The sequence below is a fragment of the Dipodomys merriami genome, unplaced genomic scaffold (assembly GCF_024711535.1).
Source record: "Dipodomys merriami isolate MVZ:Mamm:240054 unplaced genomic scaffold, mDipMer1.0.p SCAF_156, whole genome shotgun sequence".
NCBI classification, from domain to species: domain Eukaryota; kingdom Metazoa; phylum Chordata; class Mammalia; order Rodentia; family Heteromyidae; genus Dipodomys; species Dipodomys merriami.
In genome coordinates this window covers 3,040,600-3,060,014 of record NW_027202893.1, presented here as the reverse complement: position 1 = coordinate 3,060,014, position 19,415 = coordinate 3,040,600, and the positions used below count along the sequence as shown (strand labels likewise).

The following is a 19,415-nucleotide window of genomic DNA, read 5'->3' as shown; positions in this document are numbered from 1 at the left end:
TGGGCAGAAAAATTTGTGAGACTCTTTGCTCCAGTTGAGCACTAGAAAATGGGAAGTGGAGCTGTGTCTCAATGTGGTAGAACAGTAACCTTGAGCAAAAGAGCTCAGGGAATGCGCAAGCCCCACAACTGACCAATAAAATAGAAAAAAAAAAGTTTGAAAAAAGGGTTGGCAATAGTACCTTGGCTATAATCACCAATAATCCCTTGCTCATTTACTTGGCAATAATCTCCACTTGTTTGGCATTTTCAGTGTGACCAAATACATAGATAGTCCTGACTCCCCGGGAATATCTCTAGTCACTCAGTCATAACACTCCTGATGTGTGTGTGTGTGTGTGTGTGTATGGAACCTTCTACTTATCTAAACTGCATAGTGAATTCAATCGTGCAAAAGATGCACCGACAAGGTCAGACTTCCCTGAGATGCCTATGAACTGTTCCCAGTCTGAAAAGCCGACCATCTTCTAGGTGAGCGAATAAGGAAGTAAGCGAGGTTCGTTGGGTCTGGGAGAGGACGACGGGTGTGAGTGTGTGTTGGTTTTGGGGCACAGCCGCGCTTTCAGCGGGGCAGGGGGTGTGGGGGGAGGCCCGGGGTGGGCGGGGCGGGGCGGTCCGAGTCCGGCCCCAGCAGCCCGGGCCGGCGGGGCGGGGCGGCCGGCGGGGCGGGGCGGCCGGCGGGGACCGCGGGAACCCCACCCGCCCGGAGCTCCGCACTCCGCCGCTCCCAGCCGCCGCCGCCGCAGCCGTCCGGGTCTCGCTCTACTCCAACTTGGTAAGCCTCGCTTTTAACTCGCTTTCTTCCTCTTCAATGCAAAGGAACAGGGGGTGGGAGGGGTGGGGAGCGATCTAGCCGCGCCCCAGGCTTTATCTTCGATGTGAGTGCGGACGTGGCAGAAGACAGATCAGGAACGTCTAATTGCGGAGGTAATTAGACGGCCGGGATTGGAAGGGCGAGCCCTGAAATCACAGCAGTAGAACGAGCCTCGGGGGTGGAAACCCGAGGTCCTCGCGGTCTGCCCTGCGAAGGGGAGGCCTGAGGCCGGGGCAGGGCGGGCGGGGCCGGCCCGAGCAGGGCGCCCCGGCCGGGTGGGGCCCGACGGACTCCCCGCCTGGGCCCGGGAGAGAAGCGAGCGGCGGGGACCTTGTTGTCCGCCCCCCCCCCCGCCTCTGAGCCACCGCCCCTCTACCCTCAGCCCCCCCTGACCCCCGACCCAAGGCCTAGGAAGCCGGGGGGGGGGGGGAGGTCGGGAGTTGGATTATGGGAGGCGGCCAAGAGGTATTTCTGGAAAGTGGAAAGGGAACTTGGGAGAACTTAAAGTTCTGGGGGAAAACCAAAGTTTTGGTGAGCAACCGGCAAAAAGCCAGGCCGGAAAGGAAAGCCCAGCCTGCGCCACCTCCAGCAAGAATGTGGGAGGGGCGCGCCCAGCCCAGCCCTCCCCCCCCTCTGCCCCCCTCCTGCCCCCCTTCCTTTTATTCCTTCTTTTTCGCCTCCCACCCCACCCTTTCGCTTCCCTGCTCCTGCCACTCCCCATGTTGAACTCTTTCCTGTTAATTCGCCTCAGTGAAAGGGGGGGCGGGGAGGGGGGGGATCAGCACGCTTGGACCCTTTTGCCAGATGAGGTTTCTGTACAGTCCAAAAGCTAAGAATGCACTTTACATACTCAAATGGCTGAAGAATGATACTTCGTGGCAGATGAAACTTTCATGAAAGTCAAACCATACATAGAGTTTTACAGGCACAGCCACACCCATTGGCCTACGCATGCTCTGCTCTTTCTTGCCGCCTGGCTACAGCAGATTGACAGAGACCATATGAACCACAAAGGTCTGAAATATTTACAGCTGTCCTTTAAAAAAAAATAAAAAACACTTGCCAATTCCTGCTTTAATGTGTTCATCTATATCCCCTCCTTCTTACCCTCTTCTATCCAAGCAAAATGGAAATCTCTGTCATGTGTCTTGTGGTGGGAATGGTGAGCAGGCAGCCCTAGCACCAGTCTATGGTGAAGACATGGATTGACTGAGGCTGATGGAGGAGACTATGAATTCCTGGGGAAAGGAAAGTGCTAGTTAAGGATAGGAACTGTCAATAGATGCGCTTTCTTTTTGTAGCTTAATTTTCATGTATATACTGGGTGTATATATACCTATATATGTCTATAGATGTTGGTGTGTGCTTGCACTTTTTCAGATTCTTTCATGGTATTAGTTTATCGGATTGTTTCATTCCTACCATGTAAAACTCCAAGGGTGCTATGAGATGTGGCAAACTCTGTCCCCCTTTTCTTCTGCCACTGGTCCATCATGGGCAAAACCTTCCAATCTCTGGGCCTCCTCAGAAACTGGCTCCAGAGTTCCGTTAAGCTCTACAAATTACACAGTTTCATTTCATTAATTTGATCGTTGTCTTTCTTTTGCTTTGGAGAACTACCTTCAAGGCCAGAAATTTTAATTTTCTCCTTGTGTCTTAACAGCAACCGTTTTCAGGAGACAAAGAAATAAAAATGATTTAGGTTATAGTCAGTATTAATGTTGAAAGTCAAAAACCATATAGCAAAATGGCACCTTTAAAAATCAAGTCTATCTGGTTTCTGGGGGGAAAAAATGGGGTAGGGGAAGAGGCTGTAGGTACAAGAAAAAGGTCACAAAGCTGGAACCAGCCTGGAACCTTCTCCCCAGTCTGGTGTACTCCCCACAGCCAGCCTTCCTCCCTTCATCTCAGGTACTACTAAGACAGTGAGATTTTAGTTCTGATAAGAAGGGCATGTTGTGCAAACACTTCGGTTTCTAGGCTGTGGTGTTTTGTTGTTTTTTCTCCCAGTCCTGCCTACCAACACTTTTTGTTTGCTTAAGTAAAAATTCCCTTTGGGGGAAAAAAATGCTCCAATCTTGTGACTGTTAGAAAGTGATCCACTCCAGAAGGCACAAGGGCTCTAAATGCTCCAAGATACAATGAGTAGGTGAAGCTCAGTAGGCTGATAAATCGCCTATAAAGTCCGAAGGGAGGAAAGGCCACTGTGTAGCGGAGGGCACAGGGCAGTTCTTAGCGCGTGTAAACCTCCCGAATGAGGATCCAGGAAGTATATCCTAAGGAGAAATTAAAGACTAAATGCTAGGTTGCCTATGTCTTCATCCAAACATCATCGTTAATGTCAAAAGATAAAGCTTCTAGAGGAAGGGTGTGGCCCAGCAGGTTCCCAGAAATCCTGCATTTGCTGCTCTTGTCCACCAGAGGGGGCGCAATGGCTCCTCACTTCCGCCCTGGGTCCTGTCTGGCAGGACCCCCTCCACCGCCCCCCCCCCCACACACACACACTGCCCAGTAGAATTTTCTTAAGGAATTTGCTAGGAGAAAAGCAGCCCATGGGAAGGTGGCTCAGTGGTAGAGTGCTTGTCTTGCATGCATGAGAACCTGAGTTCCATTCCTCAGCACCACTTAAGTAGAAAAAGCAGGAAGTGGTGCTGTTAACTCTAGTGGTAGGGCGCTAGCCTTGAGCTGAAGAGCTGAGGGACAGCGCCCAGGCCCAGGCCCCACGACCAGACCCAAAAAAAAAAATCAGCCCAGCACAAGATCTGAAACTACTTCACAATTCTGTTGCAACCGTACCTGTGGCTCTGCCACCCACAAGTGGGAATTCCAGGGGCATTTGGAAGTGGAAAGAGCAAAGGCCTGGAGGCCCAGATTCTAGAGGTATCTCTACCATGCTACATCTCTCCTCATGCTCCACTTTCTGCATGTGTAAAATGAATGATTCTTAAGCCTCAAACATGCAGCATACTTCCATTGTTTCTGTTCTTTTGCAATAAGGTCTCACTAGGAAACCCAGACTCCCTATGTATCACAAGCTGGAGTGGAGGAATTTGAGATCCTCCTGTCTCAGCCACCTGAGTGCTGGGATCATAGGCATATGCAACCATGCTTGGCTGAAATCTGCTTTGAATGTCTAAAATGTTCTCATCTTCCATCCCATAAACAATTACAGCTGTGCTTCTAGTTTTATTCTAGAAAGAATATGAATATCAATTTAGTATTACTTTCAAAAGAACTGCCATTTTCATGCATCACAGAATATCCTACACATTCATAGAAAGTTGGAGACAAATTAATCTCCAGCTAATGCTTGATATGTATGTACAGGTGTGGATATGTATAGCTATATTTATATTTACCCGCACGTTCTAAAAGCATCAGTAATCATTGCCATCATCCAGGCAATCTATTGCTTTCAAGCACTCAGTGCTCTCTATGTGCCCTCACTTCATTTTACCATGGCAGTCTTGGACCCATCAACACCCTGAAAAATGACCCAGTCTCTTATGAATGCTCCAACTCTAAAGGAGATGATATTCTCTGGCATGCCCTCAAGCATTTAGCCCTTGTTATCTTTCCCTTGTCTGAACCCTGCATTGTTTTTCTTCAAAGGAAAAAAAAATGTCTCAACCTACAGAGACTGAGAGATGCATCGAGTCCCTGATTGCTGTTTTCCAGAAGTATGCTGGAAGGGATGGGAAGAGCTCAACTCTGTCCAAGACGGAGTTCCTAACGTTCATGCGTTCAGAACTGGCTTCCTTCACAAAGGTACTAGTCCCAGCCTTCACAGTCCACTGTCCCCCATATGAAACATGGCCAGGAATAAAGGGTCAGCAGCTTAATTCCCACACTTCTGCCTCCTCATTCACTCCAAACCAGGTGATCCATATAGCAGCCCAGGCAAAGTCCCAGGAGCCTCAAAGGTGCTCTGCATGACTATTAAAGAACTTTGTCTTAGAGCAAGGCACTGGTGGCTCATGCCTGTAATCCTCATTACTCAGCAGGCTGAGATCTGAGTGATTTAAAGCCAGCCTGGGCAGGAAAGTCCATGAGACTCTTATCTCCAATTAACCACCAGAAAACCGGAAGTGGCTCAAGTGGTAGAGCGCTAGCCTTGAGCTGAAGAGCTCAGGGACTGCGCCCAGGCCCAGAGTTCAAGCCCCACGACCAACCTCCCCCCCCCCAAAAAAAAAAAACTTAGAAATACCATGTGGTTTAAAGATCACAGTGTGTAAATTGCATGAAATGGGGAATGGTCAATCATGTTTCTATGAACTAAGAGTCGGTTTCTGTGTGTGAAAAATGGGAATATTGGTAACTCCCTTCTTTATACTTTATATTCCATATGGCAGCATACTGGAAAGCAGTTTAGAAAAATGTGACATAAGCATTCTCATTATTATCTTTGCAGAACCAGAAGGACCCTGGCGTCCTTGACCGCATGATGAAGAAGCTGGACCTCAATGCTGATGGTCAGCTAGATTTCCAAGAATTTCTTAATCTTATTGGTGGCTTAGCCATAGCTTGCCATGACAGCTTCCTCAGTTCCCAACCTCAGAAGCGTATCTGAGCCTCCATGCGCCTGGCCTCAAACCTTGGTCTTCCCCTCCATTCAATTGTCATCTCCCTCTCCCAATTCACATTTACCCTGAGCCTAATACACCTGCCACACGGTGCAGCCCACTCCTGGTGGCAGTAATAAAATAATACTTTTAAACATACACACTGGAGAGTAAGTAAATTTGTGCAAGGAAGGGTGGAGTATAGGAGGGATGTAAATTAGATCAAAGGAAGCCATTACCAGAAGTAGCCAAGTAAACAGTAAAAATGCCTCTTGGTTGTGTGCATAATCATGACTAAGTAAGAGTTAAGCTGGGCCCAGTGGCTCACACCTGTAATCCTCACTACTCAGGAGGCTGAGATCGGAGGATCAAAGTTGGAAGTCAACCCAGGCAGGAAAGTCCATGAGAATCTTATCTCCAATTAATCACCAAAAAGGTGGACGTGGAGCTGTGACCCAAGTGGTAGAGCTCTATCTAGCCTTGCTCACAAAAGCTCAGGGACAGCACCCAGGTCTGAGTTCAAGCCCCAGGACTGGTACCAAAAAAAAAAAGAAGGAAGGCGGGAAGGAAGATAGGAAGGAAAGAAGGAAGTTAGTTTCCATTGTCTCATTTCCTGTCCTGTGAAAAACATCCTACATTCTGCCTTTACAAAACTGATAGTTCTACATAACTCATATAAATAGAAGTAGAATCAGTGTTTTTCCTTTTGTTACATATTTCACTTAGCATAGTCCTGGATGAGTGAACATGTTATAGTGTGCAACAGGATTTCTTTTTTGTTGTTGTTGTTGGTCATGGGGCCTAAACTCTGGGCTTGGGCACTATCCCTCAGCTCTTCAGCTCAAGGCTAGCGCTCTACCCCTTGAACCATAGCACCACTTCTGGCTTTTTCTGTTTATGTGGTGCTGAGGAATTGAACCCAGGGCCTCATGCATGCAAGGCAACCACTCTACTACTGAGCTACCTTCCCAGCCCCGGATTTCCTTTTTAAAGTAGAATGATATTCCATTACATCTAAGTCCATTTGTATAGATATTTTAAAAATACCCTAGACTGAGCAATTTACAATGATCAGCAGTTTCTTTCTTGCTGTTGTAGAGGCTGGGAAGTCCAGGATCAAAGTGCCAGCAGGTTCAGTGCCTAGAAAGGAACCTGTCATCTCTTCCTAAGATGGTCCCTAGAATTCTTGCATTCTCTGAAGCTGAGGCCACATTGTACAGAAGAAGAGAAATCACTTACAGACTTTTTTAGAGTGACATTAACTCATAAAGGCAAAATCCTCATGACCTGAATACCTCCCATTAGGCCCAAGCTCCCAACACTGTTACATTGGTATTCATTTTAACCTGTGGATTTTGGAACACATGGTATGTAGCTACCACATTGTATGCATTCATCTGACATTCTTGAACATTTGGATGGCCTCCACTTTTTGGTTATTATGAGTTACAACACTGGGGCTGGGACCGTGGCTCAGTGGTAGAGCACTTGCCTTGCATGCTTGAGGCCCTGGGTTCGATTCCTCAGTACCACATAAGCAGAAAAAGCTGGAAGTGGCACTCTGGCTCAAGTGGTAGAGTGGGGCCCAGAGTTCAGGCCCCACAACCGGCAAAAAAAAAAAGAATTACAGTACTATAAATATGGGTATAAAAATATTTGCTTACACAATAAAAAACTTACTTAAAAAAAAAAACAATCTACATTAACTGTCCCAGCCTTCAATGTTGTTACTCTTGAATGATATATTAAAAAGAAAAGCTTTACAAAAAAATGTTGCAGGGCTGGGAAGGTAGCTCAGTGATAGAGCGCTTGCCTTGCATGCATGAGGCCCTGGGTTCGATTCCTCAGCACCACATAAGCAAAAAGAAAAAAGCCGAAAGTGGCGCTGTGGCTCAAGTGGTAGAGCGCTAGCCTTGACCTGAAGAGCTGACGGGCAGCGCCAGGCCCAGAGTTCAGGCCCCACGACCAGACCCAAAAAAATTAAAAAAAAAAAAAAAATTGCTCAATCCCTGTTTTCAGTTTCTTCAAGAGTATAACCCAAAAGTGGAACTGCTAAACCACACACAATTCTATTTTCAAGTTTTGAAGAAGGCAAATTGTTTTACACAGGGCCTATACCATTTTACACTACCAGCAGGGCATCAGGCTCCAATTCCCCCCATCCTTACCACTACTTGTATTTTTTTTGGGGGGGGGGGTCCGGTCATGGGGCCTGAACTCTGGGCCTGGGCGCTGTCCTTCAGCTCTTCAGTTCAAGGCTAGTGCTCTACCACTTGAGCCACAGTGACACTTCCAGCTTTTTTCTTTTTGCTTATGTGGTGCTGAGGAATCGAACCCAGGGCCTCAAGCATGCAAGGCAAGGGCTCTACCACTGAGTCACCTTCCCAGCCCCACTACCTGTATTTTTAAAAGCACTGGTGGCTCATACCTGTTAATAGCTACTCAGGAAGCTAAGTCTCAAAGACGCTTATCTACAATTAACCATCAAAGATAGAAAAGTGGAGATGTGGTTCAAGTGGTTGAGCACTAGCATTTGAGCAAAAAATACTCAGCCCCAAGACAGGCAAAACAACAAAAGCACAAGTCATCTTAATGGAGGCAGTGATAGCTCATTGTGGTTTAGATTTGTATGTTCCTGATGGTTAGAGTACTTAAGGATCATTTCCTGTATTTATTGGTCACTTGTATAGTTTCTCAGGAAAAACTATAGATTCAAGACTTTTGTCCATTGTTTTTCAAGTGTTGAGTATGCACCCCAGGACCCAGACACATTAGGTAATAGATTTACCACTGAGTTAAATCTCCAGCCCCACATTACCCAATTATTTATTTATTTATGTCAGTCGTGGGGCCTGAACTTTGGGCCTGGGCGCTGTCCCTCAGGTCTTCAGCTCAATGCTAGTGCTCTACCACTTGAGCCACAGCACCACTTCCGGCTTTTTCTGCTAATGTGGTGCTGAGGAATCAAACCCAGGGCCTCACTTCCAGCTTTTTCTGCTAATGTGGTGCTGAGGAATCAAACCCAGGGCCTCATGCATACGAGGCAAGCACCCTACCATTGAACCAACTTCCCAGCCCCCATATATTACCCAATTTTTATTCAGCTTTTGTCTCTGTTGTTTATTGAGCTATAAGAGTTTTTTATACACCCAAGATTTTAAGCCTTTATCACATATATGACTTGTAACTATTTTGTCCATTTTATGGGTTACTTTTTCAATTATTTATATTATCATTTGAAACATAAAAGCTTTTATCTTTGATGAAGACCAGTTTATTTTTTCTTTTATCACCTGTACTTTTGGTGTGAAATCCAAGAAATAATTGCTAATCCAATATATGATTTTTTTAAGAACAAGTCAAAGATTTATCCTTTTGATGAAGATGTAGGTGATAATGGTATGATTTCTGTCAACATTGAGGATGGAACAGAGTCAGAAAACCCTTTTCCTACTACAGATAATACTGCATAAAATACCCCCCCCCAAATGAAAACACTTTATCAGATAAAAGGAGCTAAAATAAAATAAATAAACTTGACTGGGCACTGATGGCTCTCGCCTACTCAGGATGTTGAGATCTGAGGATTGTGGTTCAATGTCAGCCCAGGCAGGAAAGACAGTGAGACTCTTATCTCCAACTAATTACAGAAAAAGCCAGATGTGACAGTGCTTCAAGTGGTATAGTGCTAGTGACAGTGCTTCAAGTGGTATAGTGCTAGCCTTGAGCAAAAGGAGCCTAGGGATAGAACCCAGGCCCAGAGTTCAAGCACCAGGACAGAAGAAAAAAAAAAAAAAAGCCACAGTGCTCCAGCATTGGGCCAGAGCTTATAAGAAGACCCTGCTAAAGGATTTCCCTGATGGAACCTGGAAAACTCAGTCCACCATCTAGAAACAGGACTCAAAATTAGTCCTGGGAGGGGGAAAGAAATATCTACTGATCCCTACCAAATCCCCAGACCAAGAAATCCACTAAGAACTCCTTTAGAGCAGTAAGTAGCATAGTGCAAAACAATGCAAAACAACCTCATGAAGATGCCTCCTGCCAGTTAGAGAATTCCCACAGGTGAGAAGACCCACTGAAGGAGGCTCAGAGGCCAACATTATCCAGCATAAGGGATGAGGTGTACCTGCAACGAACTACAGACTTCACATACCCTTAAGAAAGAAAAAGATTAGAAAAGACTTACCATGAATATAACTAAAAGTCCAAATAAGAAATCTAATGCATAAAATAAAAGCGAATATATATACATGAAAAAAAACCGAAGAGGTTCTATTGATAAAATAGTCACGAAAATTATAAAGGATCCTGATGCTGGCTATTCTACCCCAGTTATCACTGGCCCTGTTCCAGGGATAAGGGGGAGAAGCCAGCCCAGCTCCACTGCACCCCAGGAAGACCTGGGTGACTCACCATACCCACTTCACAATGACCCTATTATATGTCCGGGAAGCTGGTGAGAGATGTAATGGGAATTCAGGCAGAGATGGGAGGGCCACACCTGCCATAAATTCTGCTTTGTTTTTGGTCTCTAATCTCCTAAATCTCTCTGTGTCACCACTAAAAGCATTCCTGGATGACAGCAATCAAGGAAGAAGACTAGGAGGGAAGGCAAGTCTGCACTGGCAAGTAACTGCCTTCTGAGCAGCCTGTGCGGCTAGGTGGGTGGGGCAGAGACAACACTGCCTTCTTTGCCCCACCTCCTTGGCTGAGCAAACAACCAAAGCTGAGAGAAATGCTTCCATCCCAGATATACTCCCCACCTTCCATACCATCTGTAGGAATGAAAACAAAGTTAGGTACTCAAACATCTTGCAAGTCCAGTCCATAAGCCGGTTAAGCTCTAGCAGAGGAAAGAAATGTGGAAAGTTGAGAAAGGTGTAAATGAATAGTAACTAAGCAGCAGAGGTTGCTTCCTCAATGCCAGCTCACCCTCCGCATTTCCTCACTACTACACTAAGCTGAGCTGGTCTGCTTTCTGCTCCCTAGAGCCAAAATCACTTTCCCCAGGGTAAAACCAGTCGTCATTCTATCATCAAGCCTGCTCTCAGCCTTCATCCTCAAGGAAACTCAATGGCCTGACATTATCTATTCTTCCCAGGATACCCACACTTGCATAGTGTATTCCTGGTGTCTGAGAAAACATTGGATTCTGGTCCCCAGCCTGCCATCCATAGAGTATGTGATCAAAGGCAAATTCTGAATCTCTTCTTCCTTTCCTGGAAAATTGAAGATAAGCTTGATACAAATGATTGATTTTTTTTTTTTTACTGCTGGTCACTTTTCTTCTTTTTAATCATAGAAAATAGCTACAGAACAGTATAATCTGGCTCATGGGTATTCAGTGTTGTACTTTTACTTTTAGTGTGAGCCACCATGTTTATTTTTATACAGGGTAAAAAGACAGTGATCTATTTTCCCTCTTCTACATGTGGATATCCCATTTTACCAGCACCACTTACTTAAAAAATCTCCCCTCTACCCCCCCACCATACACACACCCGAAGGTATACGTCATCAAGAAAACAAATGACCACAAATGCCAGCAAGGATGAGTGGTAGGGTTGGGTAGAAGAACAGAACACACACACTATTATTCACTGCTGGTAGTAGGATGTAAATTAATCCAGCCACTATGGAAATCAGTAGGCATTTTCCTCAAAAACTTAAAAATTGAACTGTAATATGATCCAACTATATCACTTCTGGGTATATGCTCAAAAGAATCAAAGTTGCTTACTATAGAGCTACCTTCTCACCCACACAGCCTATAGGCATGTTTGCATTCATTCACTTTTCCCTTCCCTCGATGACCCTCTGAGCAAGAACCACTTAGCAACCTCTGTTGAAAGCTGCCTTCCACTACCACTGGTTTTTAGCTCCTGCTAGTCTCCACTAGGGGGACACAATACAACCAAGACAAACCTCCCCAGGAACCTGCAGGCCTTCAGGGAGACAAGCATACCCAACCAAAGGGGATGTCTCTACTCTGTGATGAGGGCCTGGAAGTGCCCAGGGAAGCAAAGGGGCAACACTCAACCGCAGGCCTGGGGAAGTCAGAAAGCTTCCCAATGGAAATGATGTCTGACCAGAGCCTTGAGGCTATCTGGTTCTAAAATGTGTTTTCAGCCAACATGTCTACCTCTACTTCCCTCTCCCCTCGGGTCATTGCCTTCCCTCACTGCCTGCCTCCTTGCCCGGAGTATGAATTCCTCAAATACAAAGTATGTGTCACCCCAGTCTGTGCATTCCTACAGCACCCTGCCTAGCAGCTGCTCCATCTCCCCATTCGAAAGCTCTCATCAACAGACAAATGGTTAAGCCTGGCAGCCACCTGGATCCCAGCCTGCCTAAGTGAGTGCTAGGAGCCAGGGGGTGTCCCCAGAGAAGCTCTTCCCTGAAAAGTGACAACTGGGAGAACCCATGATACTGGCTACCATGCCAGAAAGAGAGATGCCATTCACAACGAACCACAAAACCTTGCTGTTCCAACCTAGAAACCCCACTAGACGTTCACTAGCACACAGGATGCTTTCCTTCCCAACCCAGTGGCTCCCCATTGTATGCTCCCCATTGTATCTGGCCCCAGGTGTCTGGGTCTGGAAAATTCCAGGTGGTTGGGCCTTCAGCCCTGCAGATTCCTTCTACAATTTCTCTCTAATTTGCACCTTCTGGTCCTCTCTCTTCACCATCATTCTGGTTCGGGGCCGCACCTCATCTGGCTATCTCCCTCTCTTCCAGGCCCTCATTTTCTCTCATATCCACTCCATTCTCCCACCCTGACATCGCCATGTCACTACGCTATTCCACGGCCTGGTTCTGCCCTTTGATTTTACCATTTTAACCAAAAGCATTAGTCACCTAGCCCTACATCTCGTCTGAGCCCACTTCCTGCACATGCTGATCCTCCAAATGTACCCAGTACATTCTTCCCTTGACATCTCCTGCCCCAGATTGCCCTTCTCTCCACCCCCTTCCCACATGTCCTGTTGACACCTGTGATATCTGACCCATCTTCCAAAACTCACTTCTAACCCTACACCCTCCATCAGGGTACTGCTAAGGGCTCTTCTAAAAGGGAGCCTATGGGCTGGGAAGGTGACTTCATGGTAGAGTGCTTGCCTAGCATGCATGAAGCCCTGGGTTCAATTCCTCAATACCATATAAACAGAAAAGGCCAGAAGTGGTGCTGTGGCTCAAGTGGTAGGGTGCTAGCCTTAAGCAAAAGAAGCTCAGGGACAGTGCCTAGGCCCTGAGCTCAAGCCCCAGGACTGGCCAAAAAAGGCGGGGGGGGGGGGGGGGGTGCGGCGGTAGGGGAGCCTACAGTTCTGAGTTACTGCTATCCTTGGGTCTACCTCAAGCAATATTGACTACACATACTACCTCATGGTGGAGCTGTTTTGGAACATTGCTCATGTTCTTGACCAGATTTCTGTTATATTCCTAAGCACCTTTCATTGCCGCTGTTCCACCTAAAGACAAATGATGGCGGCCAGAGGGAGGGGCAGCTTCTGACAGGCTAACCTGGGATGGCCAGAGGGAGGGGCAGCTTCTGACCAGGCTAATCTGAGATGGCCAGAGGGAGGGGCAGCTTCTGACCAGGCTAATCTGGGCTAATGCCTCTTTTTAGTAATACACTCATTGCTCAAAATTATGCATTGATTGAATCTGCCTTTTTCTTTATTTGTTGTTTTCTCTGAGGTTTATGATTGCCATTACTTTTGCTTATTGAGAAAGGACATGCATGTCTTTATGTCTTGCTTCTTCATCTGAAAACAGACTTAGCATCTAACTGACAGGGCTTTTATTTGGTTCAGAGAAAGTATACAGAAGGCATAATAAATTATTACTATAATAGTAACAGTAATCAATTTAAAATACCTATTTCAGCACTGGTATTAAACCTAGTGCCCCGGGAATGCTCTCGCTGACTTCAGTCCCTATTCCCTGAAATACTTCCTGAGATGATCATAGAAATAAAACTCTGTGGACTTAAAATTATTGTTTTAACTATTGAAGTATATTTTGTATTTATATAGTATGACCAATAAAGAACCTCAAAGATGCCCCACTGATTACCAGCAAGTACATCCTCCAATAACGATGCAATTCAGTTTTCAGAATATCTGTGTTCAAAACTGTATACATTTACTTTAAAAATCCACCAATAAGGCAGACAGTGGTGGCTCACACTTGTAATCTTACCTACTCAGGAGACTGAGATCTGATGATTGCAATTTGAAGCCAGCCCAGTCAAGAAAGACCTTAAATTCTTATCTCCAATTAACTACCAAAAAAAGAAGTAGAGCTGTTGCTCAGGTGGTAGAGCACTGGCCTTGAGAAAAAGAAGTTCAGGGGCATTGCTCAGACCCTGACTTCAATTTCCAGGACAGATGCATGCACACACACAAACACACACACTCACACACACACACACAAACACACACACACACACACAATCAACCAATAAGCCAAGTGCCAACAGCTCACACCTATAATTCTAGCTACTTAAGAAGCTAAGATTTCAGGATCTTGGTTAGAAGATAGCCCATACAAGAAAGGCCATAAGACTCTTATCTCCAATTAACCAGCAAAAAGTCAGAAGTGGTGTTGTGGCTCAAGTAGCAGGGAGCCAGCCTTAAGCGGAAAAAGCTAAGTGACAATGCTCAGGCTCTGAGTCCAATCCCCAGTACTGGCACCAAAAAATAAAAAACCAACCAATAAAGCTGGTAGAATTGTATGACCAAAGTGAGGTTTTGAACCATCTAGCACCAAACATAGCTCAACATAACATTTCCATTTTCACAACTATAAAAAATTAGGGCTGGGAATGTGGTTCATGTCTAGAGTGCTTATCTAGCATGCACAAAGCCCTGGGTTCAATTCCTCAGTACCACATTGACAAAAAAAGCTGGAAGTGGCTTTGTGGCTCAAGTGGTAGAGTGCTAGCTTTGAACAAAAAGAAGTTCAGAGACAGTGCTCAGGCCCTGAGTTCAAGCCCCAAGACTGGCAAAATAATAATAGTAATAATAATAATAATAAAGTAGCATCTGTACACAGACCATTCTTTCCCAACTGCTCAGAAATGCTACCAAAGGTATGTGAAATCAGGCAGAGTAAAAACCTAATGGACAATCGCCTCAAGCCAATTGGGTCATCTTTCAAGCCTTCTATTCAATCCTCTGGTTTCTACACATGACTTTCTATCCCTTATTCTAGCTGAACCAGGAGGAAGCAAACCCCACTGCAGAAGTAGTCACTCTGTGACCACTAGAGGGCTCCATAGCATCAGCTAGAAAGTAAGGACACGCCCTTTCTCAGTATAAATCTCTGGACTTAAATCTCCGGATCCAGCTTCCACCAAATAGGACTGCCCTGGAGCCCCAGAGCTAGCTGCTGGCTAATTCTGTTGAGGCATTATCCCATACCAAGCAGTCCGAATTTCACAACAAGTTTGAGTCATTGAGGCCTCACCAAGTCAAATTTCAGTCTGAGCCCTCCCCACCCACATTCCAGTTCATCAATGAACAAAGAGTGGCTTAAGTTAACTGTTTCCCTTTGACCCTGTCCCCAGAATTTCTGCCCAGAACACCATTTGAAGAAAAGAGAAATGCTTTCTATAGACTGCCAGTTTACAGCCCATGATGGGCAGGTCAGGTCATGCAGAACTTCTGACCCCCAACACAACACACTGGGATTCAAACAAGCCCAAGCTGGTTTTCCATTCATGTCTAATTACTCAACTCCAGGTGCAAGGTTAGTGTCCTCCTCCTCAAAAGAAACTGGGAAATCATATTCCTTTATGGTAGGAACACTAGAGAAGCACTAAAATCCAATCTTGGATAACCACTTCGACCTGTGATGGAAGCACATCCAAAGTGTATAACTGATTCTTTTTCTGGTTCTGTCTCTTTTTGGAGGGCTCATCAAGACATGTTGAGGAAAACATACTTTTGTGCCAATCTTAGGGCTTGAACTCAAGGTCTACATGCTGTTCTTGAGCTTTTTTGCTCAAGGTTAGTGCTCTATCACTTAAGCCCCAGCTCCACTTCTCCACTTCCAGATATTTATATATTTATATAGCGCTTAATTGGAGATAAGAGTCTTACAGAGCTTCTTGGCCCAGACTGGCTTCAAACTGCAACCTCAGATCTCAGCTTTCTTAGCAGGTACCAGGAAAGACACCTCCTCTCCAGACACTTTCCCACCTAAGGTTCACAGGACTCTACACTCCCCTAGGTAGAGGTGGAGCAATTCCTTGAACAGATGCATTCACAAGTCTGTGCTCCACACTTGCTTTATTCTCCTGTCTGTCCCAGACAATGTGCCTTTTTCTAGTGGTCCTTTAAGGCCCTCATAAGCACTACTAGATATCCACTAGAAGAAATCTGTCCTAACAAAATAAGCATGTGGGTAAATACATTTATTCAAAAGTAGTCCTTTCAGGGCTGTAAGTGTGGCTCCGTCAGTAGAGCGCCACCCAATAAGCAAAAGCAGCAGGTACCAAGTTGGAGCCTTGGTCTCAGACATAAGAAAAAAAAAGTTACAAAAAATGTTACAAGATTATAAATTAGAAACAACGTGGTTTTTTTTTAATGTAGGAAGACTTTATCTGAAAACTAACAACAAAAGGACTGAGCTCAAGTGATAGAACACTTGCCTAGCAAATGCTAGGCCCTGAGTCCAATCCCCAGTTTAGCCGCCCCCTCCCCAATATGGCATATGTTAATGTTCCATGTTAATATTAGAATATTTCTTTGTTTTAGGGTATGCTAGTACATTCATAGTTCTTTTTCTTTTCTTTTCCTTATTGGATTGCCGGCAAAAGCATCTAAACTATATTAAGTGAAGCTCAATGAAGTGCTGTGAAGGACACTGTGACACTTTACTAGGGTATTGTTACTAATGGATAAAGTTTCCACAGCTCTGATTCATACCAGTGTCTGGGGAGACATGATGGGGAGCTAGGCCGCATGGATTTCTGGTTTCTGTGTGGTGCAGGGCACTACCTGCTACATATGGAGGGGTGGGAGATCGGGGAGGGGGGAGGGAGAGGGAGGGAAGGAGGAAGGGACGGGGAGGGGGGAGAAATTGTATTTGCCAGCACCTGCCTTATTTGGAGCACTCTGCCTTATAAATGTTTTAGACATGGTGATTTTCCTCAAACTACACTTTGCTAATATGATCTGAATAAGTGTGTAATTACTCCACAATCAAATTAATCCTCTCAAATATGTGGCTAAAAATACTCGCACTCCATTTATTAGGGTTATGCTGTAGCAAATAAACCCTCAAAATCTGGGGTTCTTTCTCACCCACATAACTAGTCGAGTGAGGCGTTCCTGATCACCAAATGGTTTTCCTGCATACTGTGATTCAGAGACCCGGGCTGGTTCTGGCTCTTCCAAGTCTAGAGCTTTGGAGTCCTGCCATCAGAGAAAGAATGTAGAAAAGTCACTTCTTGTTGTGTGGGCTTGCAAATAACATACATTATTTCCAGTTTCAGTCTTTGTGTGAAAGCCACATAGTCCCAGGGAGATACAGGAGGTGCTAGGAACAAGATCCCTGGCTAAGATGCCACTTTTCAGCAGCAACTCTACCTTATGGAAGGAGAAACATTTTTAGCCCACAGTCTGTCCTCTGTGCTCCAGCCACAATCTCAAAATAGTTGAGAATCACTAGGTAATAAGGTTTTCTTGCCTCATGAAGAAATAGGAAAATGACCAATATTGCCTCACTAGTGGAACAATTCTGCTGCTCCCACCCACACATTGGAAGATTCTTCAGGTCTAGTGGAGAACTTGTACACTCCGTCCTCTTCATTCCAGTGTCCACACTAGATCTAGCCCTTATTCCCATTTTTCCAATACCACCTGCATCTGTCTTCATATTTCTCCTCTAAGATATCATCCTTGCTAGGCAGCTCTGACTCAGGCCCTGGCTCTTGCTGTAATCAGTTGTCACAAAGGAAGCAGAGCAAGATTGACAGCATGCATGAGACTGATGAGGCGTAACTACTTCCTAGAGAGAGAAACTGCCTGGGACCACTTTTCCTAGAGAGGGACTTACAGGTGTGGCAAGCACTTGGAGCCTAGGAAACTATCAGTATGTAGAGTAATGAAGCCACACATAAGGTGGGGCTGGGGGTGGGGGATTAGCTCAGTGCTGGAACACTAGTTTTGCATCCATCCTGTAGGCCATATTCCCATTGTACCCTCAGCACTTAGCCCAACATTTCAGTAACTCATCTCCTGCACCAACTAGGGCCTTAGTGTTTTGGAGTCCTTCCAGCGGACTGGAGGAGAGAGAATACATGTTGAATGAAAAAAGAAAAACAGAATGAATGACCAAGTATTCATGCCCTTAATACTATTTAATGAAAAAAAAAAACGATTAAGAGAGGGCTGGGAATATGGCTTAGCAGTAGAATGTTTGCCTAGCATGCACAAAGTCCCGAGTTCAATTCCTCAGTACTACATGAACAGAAAAAGCTGGAAGCGGTGCTATGGCTCAATTAGTAAAGTGCTAGCTCTGAGCAAAAAGAAGTTCAGAGACAATGCTCATGCCCTGAGTTCAAGCCCCAGGACTGGTTTAAAAAAAAAAAAAAACTGGAACAAAAATAGAATGTGACATAATTTTTTAAATCAATGTAACCACAATTATGTAAATATGAAGATGTTTATCTGTGGTTCACTGTTTTGTTTTGTTTTGTTTTGTTTTTTGCCAGTCCTGAGCTTGAACTCAGGGCCTGAACACCATCCCTAATGCTTCTTTTTGCTCAAGGCTAGCACTCTACCACTTGAGGCATAGTGCCACTTCTGGCTTTTTCTGTTTATGTGGTACTGAGGAATCCAACCCAGGGCTTCATGCATACAAGGCAAGCACTCTACCACTGAGCCACCTTCCCAGCCCTATCTGTGGTTCACTGTATATATAAATAATTTTATTTTCTTCTTAAAATTGTGTTTTCAAGCCTTCTGCAATAAGAATGTAAATTTTCTGCAAATTAGAGTTACAGCAAACTGGGTGCCAGTGTCTCACACATATTGTCCCAGATACTTAGGAGGCAGAGATCTAGAAGATCATAGTTCAAGGCCAGCCCAGGCAAAAAGTTGACCAGATCCCTTCTCAACAGAAAGAGCTAGACTGGGTGCTGTGGTATTTGCCTGTTATCCAGGCTTCACCAGGATGGTGGTCCATGCCAGGCTGAGCAAAACGTGAGAGTTGTGGCTCAAGGGATAGAATGCTTGCCAACCAAGTAGGAAGCCCTGAGTTCAAACTCTTCACACACACACACACACACACACACACACACACACACACACACACACACACACACAGTAAGGGTAATTAGGGTTTTGTTTGTTTGTTTCTATCAAATGTTGCCTTCTCCAGAAACAATGCCACGAAGGCTCCAAAGGATCTTAGAAGCCCTTTCTTCAACATTCTTATAGTATCCTGTACCGTTCACGAATCACATTCAATTTTGCGAGTCTTTCTCCTAATACGATTTGGTGTTCTTTTTATCTCTGAATCCCAGGGCTCACCACATACTAAGCATTCCTCAAGGAATGTGGACCTTGTAAAGAAAGCAAACCATTAGGAGCAGACAAACCCTGGCATTCTCTATCTAAACCAGTTGCATCTCCCCTGGGTATGGGACTATCTAAGAGATCTGCCTGCTTGAATAGTCAGCACTGGCGTTTCGGAGACCAGGGGAAGTACTAGCTGAAATCCAAGTTGGGTTTTCCTGGTTACAAGCCAACGTTAGTCACGTGGCAGCGCTTGGAGGATTCCCCGATTCTGCTCATTCCTTGGGGATCACTCACCCCATCAGACTCCCGCTCATTCTTTAGGATCCCTCACTCCTGGGCGGGGGGGGGGGGGAACCTCCCCTGGGAACAAAGGGAAACTCCAGGACTCGGCTCTTTTCCACCAACAGCTGTGACTAATTTGCACTTAACTTCAAACCACAATTACAATAAATATGGTCTGTGTGTGTGGAGGGGGATATGACCGTCTAGAAGAAACACTTTT

The 19,415-nt window shown here is 45.3% G+C and overlaps 1 protein-coding gene across 2 annotated transcripts; it reads left to right on the top strand.

Annotated features, from left to right (window-relative positions):
* Window positions 1-669: 669 nt before the first annotated feature.
* On the top strand, window positions 670-5,534 carry LOC138827438 (protein S100-A11). 2 transcript variants are annotated; one of them, XM_070022927.1, is made up of 3 exons: window positions 670-774; window positions 4,426-4,581; window positions 5,225-5,534. In XM_070022927.1, the coding sequence occupies exons 2-3, from the start codon at window positions 4,435-4,437 to the stop codon at window positions 5,381-5,383; spliced, it is 306 nt and encodes a 101-aa protein (XP_069879028.1). In that variant the 5' UTR covers window positions 670-774; window positions 4,426-4,434; the 3' UTR covers window positions 5,384-5,534. The 2 variants fall into 2 exon arrangements, with proteins under 2 accessions (XP_069879028.1, XP_069879029.1); XM_070022928.1 differs by lacking the exon at window positions 670-774 and adding an exon at window positions 865-926.
* The last annotated feature ends 13,881 nt before the right edge of the window (window positions 5,535-19,415 follow it).